General features: G+C 29.9%; 1 protein-coding gene across 5 annotated transcripts in view; it reads left to right on the top strand.

The window, feature by feature from the left end:
* Sec31 (COPII coat complex component secretory 31) overlaps nt 1-15,015 on the top strand; it is a 66,758-nt gene that overhangs the window by 38,728 nt on the left and 13,015 nt on the right. For all 5 annotated transcript variants that reach the window (XM_076512223.1, XM_076512219.1, XM_076512220.1 and 2 more), the window contains 7 exons: nt 6,130-6,228; nt 7,302-7,398; nt 7,709-7,890; nt 8,719-8,845; nt 10,039-10,187; nt 13,678-13,848; nt 14,169-14,342. In XM_076512223.1, coding sequence (XP_076368338.1) covers nt 6,130-6,228; nt 7,302-7,398; nt 7,709-7,890; nt 8,719-8,845; nt 10,039-10,187; nt 13,678-13,848; nt 14,169-14,342 — 999 coding nt within the window. The remainder of the gene's footprint in view (nt 1-6,129; nt 6,229-7,301; nt 7,399-7,708; nt 7,891-8,718; nt 8,846-10,038; nt 10,188-13,677; nt 13,849-14,168; nt 14,343-15,015) is intronic.

Here is a 15,015-nt window from a genome sequence, read left to right as displayed (position 1 = left end):
TTAAATTTTCAGATAATGTTAAGATCTTGAGTGCTGCTAACCATGAAGAGGATACTGCTGATTTACAAAAGGATTTAGATCAACTGTTGATGATGCAAATAAATATCAGAAATGGTAAAACTATCCAACAGTGTGTTTTTACTAGTTGTAGTAAATAGAATTTTAGGTTTTATCCACAAAAATGTGGAACTTCATTAAACAAGTCATTGTTTTAGCCACATTTGGAATACTATGTTCAGTTCTGGACTCCTTACTCTTAGGAAAGACATTGAATTTATTAGAAAGGGTTCAGAGAACGATTACTAGAATGGTACCTGTGATGAAGGAGTTGTTATATGAGGAGAGGTTGAAATCTCTTATTGTTTTCTCTTGAAAAAGAGTTGGTGGGTATTTGATTGAGGTGTTTAAGGGAATTGATACTGTTGATGCATCATTTATTTAATATTTAACAGTGAGAATAGTAGGACTGGGGAACATGTATACGTTTTGGCAAGGTAGGAGTCATTCTCAGCTAAGACAGTTTCATTTTTCAAACAGAATGGTTAGACTTTGGAATGGGTTGCTTTCAGATGTTGTAGAGGTAGTAAATTTAAATGAGTTTAAGAAACAGCTTATTAAGTATGAGTAATAAGGGTTGCCATTAAGATGTTTTTAAATTATTTTCATTTAATTTAGAACATAGAACAGCCAAGATGGACCTATTGGTCCCATGTTATCTCAAAACTTTGTTATTATGTTATTTGGGTTTAAAAGATATGGAATTTCAAGCTCACTAAAGTTTTACCTCATTGCTTGAAATATGTCATGAAGAGAAAGGGTTTCTCATGCAAATACTTTGCAAAGGCACATAGGGAACATTCTGAGCTTTTGATTGGATATTCATGTCATAGGCAGAAGTAGGTGTATGTGAGCAAATGGTTTCAAAAATGGAATTTGGTGGATGGGGTCACTATGTTTGAGTCAGTAAATGTAGCCATATTTATATGAAACTTACTGATATAAATTCATAAAATAGTAGTTTAATAAAATTTTGAATGTGAGTTAAACATTGTCCTTTGACTTGTATTGAGAGGGTTAAAACTTTGAACAAAATTGGATTTGCTGTAATCAAATCAAATATTAAACTCTAAAATTGTTTATATTATTTAAAACATAAGAAGTAATGTAAGTTATTCAGATTTTAAAACTTGTATACTTTTTTCATTGTTATTATTTATTTACTGTAGCTGAAAATAACATGCACTATTTTCATATACCAACATTCACAAATACATATTGTATCACACTGAAGAAAATAAGTTTTCTTTCTCTCTCTTTTTTTTTTAAGCACATCTTTCAAATAACTAAGTTGCAGGTAAATGGTACAGTAAGGTACTAAGTTTCTGCTGTAGTTGACTGTTTCAAAGATGTACTGTGAAAAAAAGGCAAACTAAATTTCAAGATGTATCGATACTTCTATTACAATAGTTAGTCATTACATGACACTTGTATCATCAAAAAAGAAAGGTAAAAGTAAATATAATTTAGTTTACCTTGCTCATGTTGTCCCATGTCCTTCCCCTGTCATCAGTAACATTTATGTGCATATAATGATTAATTTTAATGTTCATTGTCCAAAAGCAATGTCAAGTGTATTATTATTTGTAGTGAGATTATTTCTGTTTCTTTATATTCTAATTATCATCACAGTTTTTTTTTTTTACTTGCAGTTATAAGCCACAAATACATTTTTAATGTCTACTTTCACTTGAATAACATAAAAAGGAAAATAAGAAAGTATCATTTTCATCTGTGTGGAAAGATGTGATATTATATTGCTCTGTACCCATGTGATAATGAGCTACTTGATGAGTGCAAAGTTTATACATTTTTAGATTTTTGTAAATTTAATGGTTGTATTACATCTCTCGGAGTTATTGCAATTCATACATGTTTCTTTTTTCATGATATGTTTAGTGTGAGGTGTGCATTAAGAGTAGAAATTTAGTTTCCATGAATAAAACATAAAAATACATTAAACTTTTTTGCTTGGCTCAGTCCATTTGCACGAGTCTAAAAATATTGAGGCTGTTGTAGATTAGAACACTGATTTAGCTGAGTGCATGTTTAAGAAATTTGGCAAACTTTTATAAACATTAAAAGTCTGTTGTACATAAAAAATCAAAATGAGAATGTATATAAATATATGTATATAATAGTACTGTCTGTTGGACTGCATATAACTACTTGGCAGGGTAGGGATTGGATTTTCACCAAAATTGGTATGGAGGTTCATTAGTTACATTTGGGGATATATGCAAATTTTCAGGTGTTTCATGGGTGTGTTTTGCATTTTTTTACCACAACTAACTAAACTAAACTAACGTGGCAGGGGTTCAGTTTAGAGAGAGAACCAAGAGTTCTCTCAACTAGTGTTCAGAACTTTGTAGTTCCTCTTAGTCCTTGGTGGATTGTTATTAGGATTAAGTGGTGTGTTTTTTTTATTATTATTTTAATAAATTAATTATCGTTATTATTCTTGACTTTTTGGGTGGGGAATGTCTCACTAAATGGTCTTTTGGGTGGAGGCAAAGGTAGCAGTTACCACAACTTTATCTTTTAATGGATTTTCACCAAATCTGGCTTAGAGGTTTATTGGGTCAGTGGGGACATACGTACAAATTTTCAGTTTCACATTTATTATTTTGCAGTTTTTATGATAAGCAACTTTTTATGTCCCAAGATAACCTTTCATTTTTCATCAATTTACTTCTGTCTAGCTATTTTGAACAGATTTTGTGTTTATTTTCATGCAAGGAGTAAAACTACTTTTTTCATCTTGTGATTTCCACATATCATATGTATAATCTCTAGAATTTTCTACAGATATCTCAATTTATGAAGGGGATATGTTCTTAAAGAGCACATCATATGATACTTTTTCTTTTATTTTAAAGGTAAACAATTTGAGGATGCTTTTCCTTTCAAAAGTTTTGGTCACACTTGTGTATCATTTCTGCATGAGATTCTTGCAGCAGAGGATTTTTTAATGTTGCTTAATGAAAAAGTAGTGTGCTGTTTGACATTTCATCCATAGCACTGTAGTGAATTTGAGTTAGATATTAGTGAAAAATGGTTTTGTAACTGAAGGTATTGCAGCATTATAAAGAAGAAAAACTTCTCACCTATTTAAATTTCATAAGTGAAATTTTTTTAACTTAGTGAAAAATGCAAACACAAATTGAAAAAGATACCCATAAAAGTCAATTATGTTATAGGAAGAAATAAACAATGTTTGTAAATCAAGGGATACCTGTAAGTGAATACCAAAAATGTTTTTTCTAATGTATTTTATTGTTTATTATTTTCCCGATACTGATGCTAACTTTAGCCAAACCATTATTTTATATTGAAATTAAGCGAAAATTATGAAGTAAAACAACTATTTTGTTTTTTTGACAGTTTCTCTGTTAGATTAATCTTCATTTATTGATGCTAGCAAATTACGTGCAGGGCCAATGCATACTTGATGTAAAAGCAATTGATAGGAATGCAGTGCATGGTAGCTAATAGCAATTTGCAGCCATTATAATAATATATGTTAAATTCTTTCTTGTTTGTCTTGTCCAAAGACAAAAACATGCCAATTACTCTGTAAACATTAAATCTGCATGTGACCTCTTCACTTTTGTTTTGCTCCATTATGTGCAGCAAATTCAGCTGCCCAAATTTTTTCTGTACATTTCAATGGAAGAAAATAAAATCCTCCATGACAAGAAATGGAGGCAAAACAGGAAAATTGTGACCCCCTAATACAAATCTACATGCACACAGGATAAAAATTTTGATGTAGGGGATTGCAAGTCTTGTAATAAAAAAAGTTTTTCTGCTATCATATATGTAAACAAGAATTTCATTATTGCATGATTTACAATTTAGTGTTTGCACATCTGCTTTTTTTTTAATTTCATGATGTTATTGCTACTCTTACCTAAGCAATTTATTTTTCTGTTACACTATAGGAACAAATTAGAACAGCTAATGGGCTCTGCTATTATTTATTTCTTTTGATTGAGGAAAATGAGTGCTCTAAAGTTAAAAACAACTAACATTTAATAAAAAAGCATCAAAAGTTAACAAATGAAATTATGAATTTAAATTAAAAGTTGAAACAGAATTTTTTTGAAATGTTCCAAAAAAAACTGTTAACTATTTCATATTTTTGAACTATTCAACATATGTTGATTATTTTGCTACAGTTTATTGTTAGGATAGAGAAATTAAGAGATAAAAGATGAAGCTTTACAAAAGAATTTTTGATATTCTTGTAGGGATTCTAGAAGTTACATTATTGAAAACTAATATGGGATTTAGTATTTTTTATTCTTACATTAAAATCACTTTTGACTCATACTGACTTTAGTAAGTTTTTTAAAAAACCGCACAATTTTTATAGAAATACTGTATTAAAATTTGATTTTCTGTGTACAAAAGACTTGCGATTACTAAATGCATGCCAAATGTTGTGAAAATACAAGTAGTAAGTTAAAATTATAGTAAACATTACTGTGTAAAGCTTTACAGACATTATTGGTTTAGCTCTATATGCATTGGATTAATTGATACGTTTCTTTCATTGTTTGAGGAGATTTATCATGAAAGTACACCTTTCTTATTATGACATGTTTTTCAAAATTAATGTCACTCACAGTTTTATTATTATATCGCACATCATCTATAACAACCATGTGGCACAGTGAATGGATACTGATCTTATCAGATGCTTTTTAACTCTCTCTACATTGGCTTGTTCTAATTGACCAACCATGCAATCATTATGTACTTGTTATAGTTGTGGTACTAAAACTTTTGATATAGTAAGTATATCTTCACAAAATTCGACAGACCTTCAGTAAACATTATGGATTTTTCATGTACAAAAACCAGGTTTGTTAGTGATGTATTTCTAATAAGATTTGTCTGTGAATATATCAAGTCTTTTTGACTAGTCCAACTTCAATGTGATTTTCATGTTAAGATCAAAAATACTTTTCTTCATCTCAAAAATGTTAACTTTCATGTGTATAATTTCTAAAGCTTCCTAAATACACTTCAAACATTTTTTTTTCTCTAAAGATTTATAATCTGTTTATTTTCACTGCACTAACTAAATACAAGGTTGGTGTTTTCAGTGAGTTAAATTTATCATTGCTATCATCCTTGAAACTGTGTATATGTAAGCTGATCTTAAATATGGTAAGTGTTAAAGTCATTATTGAAAAACATTCAGACTGATTGGACAATGAAGTTCTTGGAAAACATTTATCATATTCACTCTATAAACTATAAATACAGTGTACTGATGCTGTAAATATCAAATATTCCCAAATTATACATTGAAATTGTGCTAAAATGTACTGACTGACTGAATTATTGAAGGGAAATAAAAGGATTTTAATATCTCTTAAATGGGGCCATGAGCTGCTGAGAAGGGTCACTTGTTTTAACCACTTGTACCACTGTACATTGTGTTGTCAGTCAGTCAGTAGACATTAGCATGATGTTGCTTAAGTGATGCTTAACATTGCAGTTGCACTGTCGTAATATTGGAGAAATGTATACATGCCACAATTCATGAGAAGAATTATGCACTATGTAGACTACAATGCAGCATAACACATGAACTTCAAAAGCAAGAAATAAGAAATTTGTTATTCCTAATTTTTATTTTATTTACTTTTGAAATAGAACAATTTTGGGGACTATGGAAGTATATCTAGTTATATTTAACATATTGGAACATAATGGTTAAAAAAAACTAAACAGTAGGAAACAAAGAACTGTATGCTCATGATGTTACACCCACCATTATAACTGTGATACTTGCATAATTATATTTCATGAACTTGCATGACTGATTAATAGAGGATTATTGAATGTGATTGATTAATGTTTCCTCTATTGAATTGATATTTTGTGTTGAAAGATTATTAATAAGAAAAATATATATTTTGTTTTTAATGGTCAGTTTCCAGTATTGTTTTGTGGAGATTGTTCCTATTAATGTTGTAATTCATTTTCTCCAGTGTTTAAGTTTATCTTTGGATTTAGATTCAAGCATTCTTATATTTTTTCCTTTTTTTTTAATAGATAAATACGATGATAAAGAAGAATGAAAGCAAAGTTGATAGTAATGAAAATAGTGTAGATGATGATATGTCCAATAAAATTTCATCACTGTCTACTGATGTAAGTTTATTCTTCCATCTTTTTATTTTTTGTTGTCATTTAGAGAAAACGATACTGTTGTTTTCTGTTTACTGAATTGTTTCTTGAGCAGATTTTGATTAATTATACTGGATTATTTTTATATTGTTACAATTCAGTAACATGTACATTAATATTTGTAGAATGTTAAATTCTTGCTTTTAAACTAAGTGGCCACTCACATTTTATACCAAAAAGAGAACAGTACATAAAATGTTTTCCAAGACATCTCCAACTTTTGTCTGTATAATACTAAACTGTATATGAGAGTTATTCTTACTTTTCTGTCATTTAGAGTAAGAAAATAGACATTGTATTCTTATATTTTCATATTAGAAAAATGAATTTAATAAACTGTAATAATAATAAAAAAAAAACTGACAAAAGAGTGTTAAATGGGCGTATTTTGATTAGTAAGGGCTAATATTTAGTGGAAGAAGTCGTGAGTAGAATTCTATTGTGCATTTCTTTGTGAATAGTACTATGCTATTAAACACAAATCACATTTAAAAGCAAAAACGATACAGTGGTTGGCTTTTTATATTAGATAAGAGATGCAATGTAATAAGTTATTTGGCAATGCAAGTGAAAATTCAAGAATTATTCATATAATTCACTTTTGTATCTGAAATATGTACATATAAAAAGCAATGTAGTTAATTTACTTTACAAATTTTACTGTTTAATGAGTTTTCAGTGATGTAAAGTTTCTATAAATTTATGCATCTACATTAAAAACCAAGTGTTTAGTGAAGAAGTATTTTATGCTCTTTATAATGTATTGTATTTAAAGCTAAGGAATGAAATTATTTTGTGTAGTTGGCTTTGTTTCAAGAAGTATATTGCGGTAGACAGTGTTAAAAATGCTTTATGTATTTGAATCTCTTCCGAGTACGGTTGTTGTGAAGTTTATAGTCTTGAGTTACAAAACTGCGTACTGTAATTTTTGTTATACAAAGAAGGAAATGGCTTATGTTTCTCTAGGTTGATAATCTTTGAATATTTATTCTTTGAGGAATACATTTCTTTTGTTCAGTTTTTCTTTGTTTTATCAGGTAGCAGAAGGGGATGAAGGCAGTTTACTTTTTGATAACATCGCCTCTAAAGAAGAAAATGTTGACCTCACACCAATGACTATAAAAACTGATAAAGGTAAGAAAATAATTTGACGTAACCTGTGTAAACTATTGATACAGTAAATTCGTCTCTTATCTGTGACAATTGTTGTAATATACGTTTATGTGCAAGTTTGATAGTGAACCTTTCAACTTATTTTCAAACAGATGGAATTAAACCTGTGAGCAAGATAAAGCATTGGTTAAAAGAGCTTGTTGCCTATTTAAAATGTCATTTACTGCACGAATGCAGTATCTTCATTTGATCATTTTTAAACTTTCTTGTTTTACTAAAACAAAATTTGTAATATGTATTCTAGTTCATCTGGTGTGAATTTTCCTTATAGATGACATAGATGGTATGCTTAGTAGGGCCTTGCTGACTGGAAATGTTGCAGCGGCAGTACAGTTGTGCCTCAAAGATGAACGCTGGGCAGATGCTATTATACTTGCTCAGGCGGGTGGACAAAGTCTTTTACATCAGACACAGAAGTGTTACTTCAAGGCAATGCATTCTGATTCTGTAAAAGTAAGAAAATGTTTCTTAGGTTGGTTGTCTTGTAATTAACTAACATGGATTTGTGTGTGTGATTTTAACTGGTAGAGTTTACTGTTAGTCAATTTTTCTTTGTAAGGTTCTCTTTGGTTTGAAATAATACCCTGCTATATACTTTATGGCTAATTTTATTTTGATTTTTATTACCATGAATGTATGCCAAATTTAACATTTTAAGTTTCTTTATTAATGGATTAGAAAGGTTCTCATGGTTGTGAGAGTTTTCTATTAATAAAATTGAACAGTTAATTTGTAACAGGCTTTTTTTTTCTACTCTTCAGGTCTTAGCAGTTTATTGTTGATGAAAATTAAAAACTGAAAAAAATAGAATTAAGCAGAGAAAATAACTGTGTGAAAATAGTTTTATACCTATTTAAAAGCAGGTCAAATAAAAAACATGAATTTTTTTGTAACTAAGTATTGTTAAAAGTAAAGGTGGCTCTGGTGTGGCCCATGTACTTAGGGCTCTTGACTTGTAATGTAAGGGCTGCAGGTTAGAATTTCCGTCATACCAAACATGCTCGCCCTTTCAGCTGTGGGGGAATTATAAGGTGACAGTCAATCCTCCTATTTGTTAATAAAAGAGTAGCCCAAGAGTTGGCAGTAGGTGGTGGTGACTAGCACAGATAACCCTCATGCAGCTTTTAGCAAAATTCATAAAGCAAACAATAAAGATGGAAAAAAAAGGAAAAGAAATTATGGTCCCATCTTTAGAAAAAGTATAATGTTCTTGTTTTGATAAAATTATGATTTAGTCAACAATTTTTTTAATACAATTAAAATCATTTTTGTAATTTTTAGTTGATCTCTGCAGTGGTAACCTCTGATTGGAATCATGTTGTTGACCATTGTGATATTGATTGTTGGAAAGAAGCTTTAGCAGCTGTTTTAGCTTATGCTAAGCCTGAAGAATTTACAGTTTTATGTGGTAGGTAAATGAGTGAAACTGCAATGAGAATAATCATATTTTTTTTTTAAAAAATCTTTAGTTAATATAATGTTTTTATTTGTTCTATAGGGTTTCAGAAATAAAACTGATAGTAATAATTCTTATTTAATGTATTGTGTTAGAGAATGGAACTTTTATTAAATGTTTTATTGTTCTTGACAAAAGTTTAATTCTGTATTTGTGTTTAGGTAATGGTTCATGGTTGTTGTTTTTTGTTACTTTGTTGCATCATTTGATTTATGTGTTAACAGAGTGAGCAGGTGGTCTGTACCTGGGTATGTCTTCTTTGGAAATAAAATGTATGAAAATAAATATTAGTAAACCTGTGGGCCTATAGCTCACATTTACATCATTGTTATAATACAAATCTAACACTTGAATTACTTTTTTGCCCTTTTTCAGTTTAATGGTCATTGCTGCTATAAAACAAGTTTATTTAATCCAGTTAGGGATGGTTATTAGTAGGCTTGCTTACTTCTGTACAATAATGTAAATTAATGCCAAATTTAGGGTTTGCTTTTGGGGAATCCCAGTAAAAGTGTATTTGCAAAATATCTAGATTAGTACCTGGGTTACACAGACAGACAGCCACACAAATGATATATATATAAATGATATATATATATTGAAAACAAAACTAGGAAAAATATTTATGTAAAAATCTTTCTTCCTAAGTGTTACACTGTACCCTGGTCTATTAAAACCTACCCATATCTGGAAACTTATTTTTTGTATGAGTTAAAGCCCATAAAACATTAGGTCTATATTGTCTACTCAGAGAAAATCCACAGTCTGTGGTCAGGTGTTTGTAAAGAACATTTCATGTCTTAACATTTGTATTTTAACAATGCTATTCATAATGATGGACATATACTGTACTTGACATACAAAATTAACTTTTATATTGTAAAAGAGCAGACAAAGAGTTTTTGGAGGATGCTATTTATTATCTGTCTTCTTCCTAGCCTATCAGTTTATAATCAAGAACTGTTATGTTGAGGTAGTTTTTGTGTAACTTTGCGAGAAAATTTAAAAGAAACTTAAGTTTTTAAATTTTATTTTTTTATGAAGAAGATTGGTAAAAAAAATTAGACCATTGATAGTACATTTCTAAAATATGCCTTATGTTAATAGTTAGGTCTATAGTATTGAGTTCAATTCAAATGTTATAGAAACACTGGGTGGACGACTTGAAGCTGAACAGAATAGAGTCATGATACAGAATGCTATGCTGTGTTACATCTGTGCTGGTAATTATGAGAAGTTGGCAAACTGTTGGGTGAGGACTCAGAACAAGATTGATTCACCAGATTCATTACAGGTAAGCACATATTTTTTATAATCTAAGATGTTTACTGGTGTTTTTGAAAGAAGTGTGATAAAGAAAAAAGCCTTATTACTACAGTTATGCACAAGTGGTATAAAAGTGATGATAATGTTTGTGTAAAACAGCAGAAGTTTTTGCTTATATACGTAAAAGATGTTTTGCTATCATGTACAATGTTTTCTTGACTAAGTGGCTGTAATGTCTCAAGGTTGTGAGCATCTTGATTGACATATACCCTTAAGGTTTATTAATTGTGGTTGAGAATAATAAATGTAGGTGTTGCCTGTTCTCAATTTATAAAGCTCATTTTTGGTTATTGAAAGTTCTGTCACATGTCTGTAAAGTTGAAAGTTAAACTTATGGTATGGAAGTTGTAATTTCTGTCCACTTTGTTTTCATGTTATGTAATTCTGAAATAGATTTTTGTTGAAGCATTTGTTTTTGAAAATGTTTTCAGACAGTTAATTTTTTGGGAGATTAGAGGAAGTCATAATTGTTATTCTGTGCTAACTTTGTTTGAATGATGCCATGTAATTGTGTGCATGTGCATGATAATATGTATGTATGTATTGGATATTTCAAGCAATTTTTTTCATTCATAAAGTTATTGTCATAATCAGTAGGTAACTAAACACACACATGTTAAACCAAATATAGAGTAATTAGTATTTAAATAATTGGACATTTTTTATATTAACTTAGCATTTGGACTTAACCAATCATCTAATGGAATTCTGTTTAATCAGAGCCAAATAAATGTAATTGGAACTCAAATTCCTACTTAACTTTTATGTAATACATTCTTGTAATTACCACAAAATATTTTAATACTTTAATTTAACATTTTTTGTGGTAAATTCAAAACATATTATATAAATATATATAATATATATAAACAAGTAACAATTAAGAATTTCTTGCTTGAAGATTCTGATGAATATTTTAAACTTTTAATGTCTTTTAAACAACTTGACACTATTTACATGTATGTATGAACACCATTATTGCACAGAAATATAGAAGCTGTTATGTAGAGTTAAGTCTGAAAATTAGTACTTGCATAATGTGTGGAGATTGGGAGTTATACTAGTTAAGATAACTTAGTTAGGCTTGTGTACTTTTTATACTAGTATCATTTGTCTATTGTACTACTAATTAATTATGAATTTTGGCCTTTACTACTACAATGGAAGATAGAATGCCAATCCCAAGAGGTAAGGTTGCCTTGTTTTTACCCCCCATGGTCCTCACCTTATTTTCACTTTATTTTTATTTGTCCCTCACTGGTGCAGCGATAAGTCTACAGATTTAAGTGCTGATATCAGGGGCTTAATTCCTCTTGGTGGACTCAGCAGATGGCACAATGTGGCTTTGCTATAAGAAAACAATCATTTTATATTTCTTTGGAGAACAGTCATTTTTTTACAACACTCTGAAGACAGTGAAGGATCATATAAATGAGTGATGTTGTGAGTTTGAGCACACACATCTCTCACTCTTTAAATGTGTGAAACAAGAGAATGAAAGTTAAAACTGGTAGACGTGATATCTCCAGTGTAGTGTGGGTCTCACTTCTGCCTATACCTCCAAAACTTAGGGCACATCTTATATCCTACATTATAGCCTGTAGCCTGGTTATCTTTTTAATTTATGTAGTATTTTTATTGTAGTTGGCAAGGCCTGTTTTTAAATATTTTTTTTCATCACTGGTTTAGGCTTGCTGTTTTAATGCAGTCCCCTATTTTAATGTTAATTTTTGCTTGACTGTTGAAATAGTCTTTTTGCACACACCCATACATGTGCATCTTGCTATAATGGTGCAATGGTGGGATTATCTATCTTTGTATGTGACCAAAGTAATAAATACAGTGGTGACATCTTTTGCACTGAAATATATCAAGATCTTAATGCCAAAATTGGCGATGAAGGCTCATGAAATATGGTGCCATCTATTAAATTGTACCACAAGCAAAAATCAATAATAACAAAATTTACTTTAAGTAAAAGGTACTATCTTCACAGTTAGAACTCCTTTCATTGTGAGGGTTTGATTATATCTTTATTGATTATGAAAATGTTTATCTATACATTAAATCATTTTTATATAATGAGTTGTGAATGATTAAAGAGCACAATCCAAACACTTTCTGTGCAGTAATTCCAAGAAAAAAAAATACTTAAATTTTTTTCACAATGAAATATAAATACTACAAATACTAATTAGTGGTAAAAGTATCTGTTTAGACAGCAGTGTTTCTGCTGTTTTATATACTTGGAAGACTAAAAATTCAAAATGTATTTATTTGAAGTTAGTAGCATTTTCACTGCTTATTACTGCTTTTTATCAAAAGTTTTATTAATTTGGAAAAGCACAACCCTTGTGATACTGAAGTTTTAACTGATATTCTCGAGATGGTAATAATTAAGACACTGCAGGAGTAGTATTAAAACAAATAAATAGGAATATAACAGTAAAATATGGCATTTAGTGATTTTGAGGAAAGAAAACAAACAACAACATTGAACCAAGGATTCATGTCCTGGCTGTGATGAAATCTAATCGGTGTGAACCAGTAGCACAGAATCAGTCATATAGAGATTGACGTGTTGGCTGAACAATGATCACTTAATCTTCTCCCTGAGCCAGGAGGTTTGTTAGAATATGTGTATTTTAATTGTTTTTTAAGCAATGATTTTTAGAAAATAAATTTATAGGATTTTTTCAAGTAAAAGGGTAAAACAGGAGAATTAGATGTTGAAGGGTCTTGTGCGTCATGTGATTCACAGCATATGTTTACTTGATATGCATCTGATGCTTGTGAATATGCCAATATGAACTGATTGTTTTGGTTCAGTGTTCGAGGCTTGAATAGTTGAATATCATGTGTGATTCACAGATGTTTGAGTAATAATTACATTGTGACACGTTGGAGAGTTGTATATGATACTCAGGATTTTTAGCTGCTAAACCTATCTACTCTTAATAATACTATGAGGCAATCCCTCACTCATACCCTATTTGGTAAGTTCTCAAATAAGTATATTTGTAAAAACCATTAAATGACCTGAAACATGGAACAGTCTACATAAAATTTAATCCTTTTCCTAAGTATCCAGATCTTTGTATCAATGAGAAATTTTCTCAAAATATATTTTTTTCCCAAGTTTATTTAAAATATAGGATATACTGTACCTGTATAAAGAGGAGTTTTTAAAATTATAAGATTTATTTTCTATGTCAGTTACTAAAACTCACTTTTTTCTTTTTTAATATTGGAGTCATGATAAACCACATTTAATGCTTATTGTAAACTGAACAGTCACATGTCTGATTGAAAGTAAACTGTATTTGTAATAAGCATCAGTTTTTTTTATTATTCTTTTTTTCTTGACAGGAAAAAGTATTAAAAGTGACATACAGTATCTTTTTGTAGTTTATAATAAAAATGTATTAGTTAAAGGAATCTTTGTTTTCCTGTTATAGGAACTGGTAGAACAAGTTATGGTACTAAGAAAGGCTGTAGAACTGATGGGAGGACAGTCTCCACAATTAAAAACAGGAACACTGTCATCTCTACTTGGGAGGTATGCTGCTCTTCTTGCTGCTCAAGGAAGTTTATCTAGTGCTGTCACCTATCTAGTTGACACATCTGAGGTAGGATGAGATGTTTTTTTAATTATTTTGAGGTATTTTGTCGTTTTTTTTTTTTGTTTAGTATTGATGAAAATATGATTGCAGCATTTTTGTGTATAGTTAGTTCTTGACTAACATTGTAAAAAAAAATTATTTTAAGATGCTGTGGTTGATCTTTTAACATTAACTTATTACAGTTTAATATGCAGCTTTTAGGAAATATCCAGTGAATATCTTTGACTGTGTGGGAAATTTAAGTTTATTGACATAAATGCAAGAAAGAAAAAAGAAAAGAGGAAATCTTAATTTCTATAAAGGTTGATACTGTTATTTTCTTACAGCCATCTCTGGCATTACTACAAGACAGAATTTATCAATGTCTTGGTCTGCAGTCACCAAACTGTCCATTTCAACATGTTGAGATAAAGAGTGCAGTGACTTCAGAGCAACAGGTGTCCCAGAACAAACAACAAACTCAATCTCAAGTTGTATCCCAGGTTCCAACTATGCCTCAGGTAGTAATTTATTTTTGTAAAAAATTAATGGGTTGAATATGGCTCAATGATTAACATGCTGGACTGTGGATCCAAGTTTCTGTGGTCCACGTCTCCTTACCAACAAAAAGAGATTATGCTCCATATTTTATGTTCATTGGTGCATTATAAGAGTGACAGTCAAATTCCAATATGATATTAAAGAGTAGCCCAAAAAAATGCAGTGGATGTTGCCAAAAGAAAATGTGAGAATGATAATTACACAGGCCTGCAAATTTAAACTTCATAAAAGTTGTTTTGGGTTAAATAATGTATTTTTCATAATTCAGCTATATAGGTATTGTAAATAATATATTCTGTATCATGTAAGGGTTTTTATACAAATTGGGAAGAAAAAGGAACTCTTACTTTGATCAAATTATTTTGTTTACCACAATGAAATGTTTTTATTTTTATGTAGGGTTTTAGAATGATTAAGACTCAAAGTCATGAGTTTATTAGAGAAATCTATAGTCAGCAGTTGTCAACATTTTAAGCATAACAAAATGTGATCCAAGTTTAATGAAAATGATTTACTTCTGTAAAAGTACATGTGACGTTTTGTGAAAAATCTGTATGTGATGGATATTCTTTTTGGATTCTGCATACAAGAATTACTGTAGAACATGGAAAAAGTTAGGCAGTATGACCATTG

The sequence above is a fragment of the Tachypleus tridentatus genome, chromosome 7, assembly GCF_004210375.1.
Source record: "Tachypleus tridentatus isolate NWPU-2018 chromosome 7, ASM421037v1, whole genome shotgun sequence".
Taxonomy (NCBI): Eukaryota; Metazoa; Arthropoda; class Merostomata; order Xiphosura; family Limulidae; genus Tachypleus; species Tachypleus tridentatus.
This window is presented reverse-complemented; position numbering and strand designations above follow the sequence as displayed.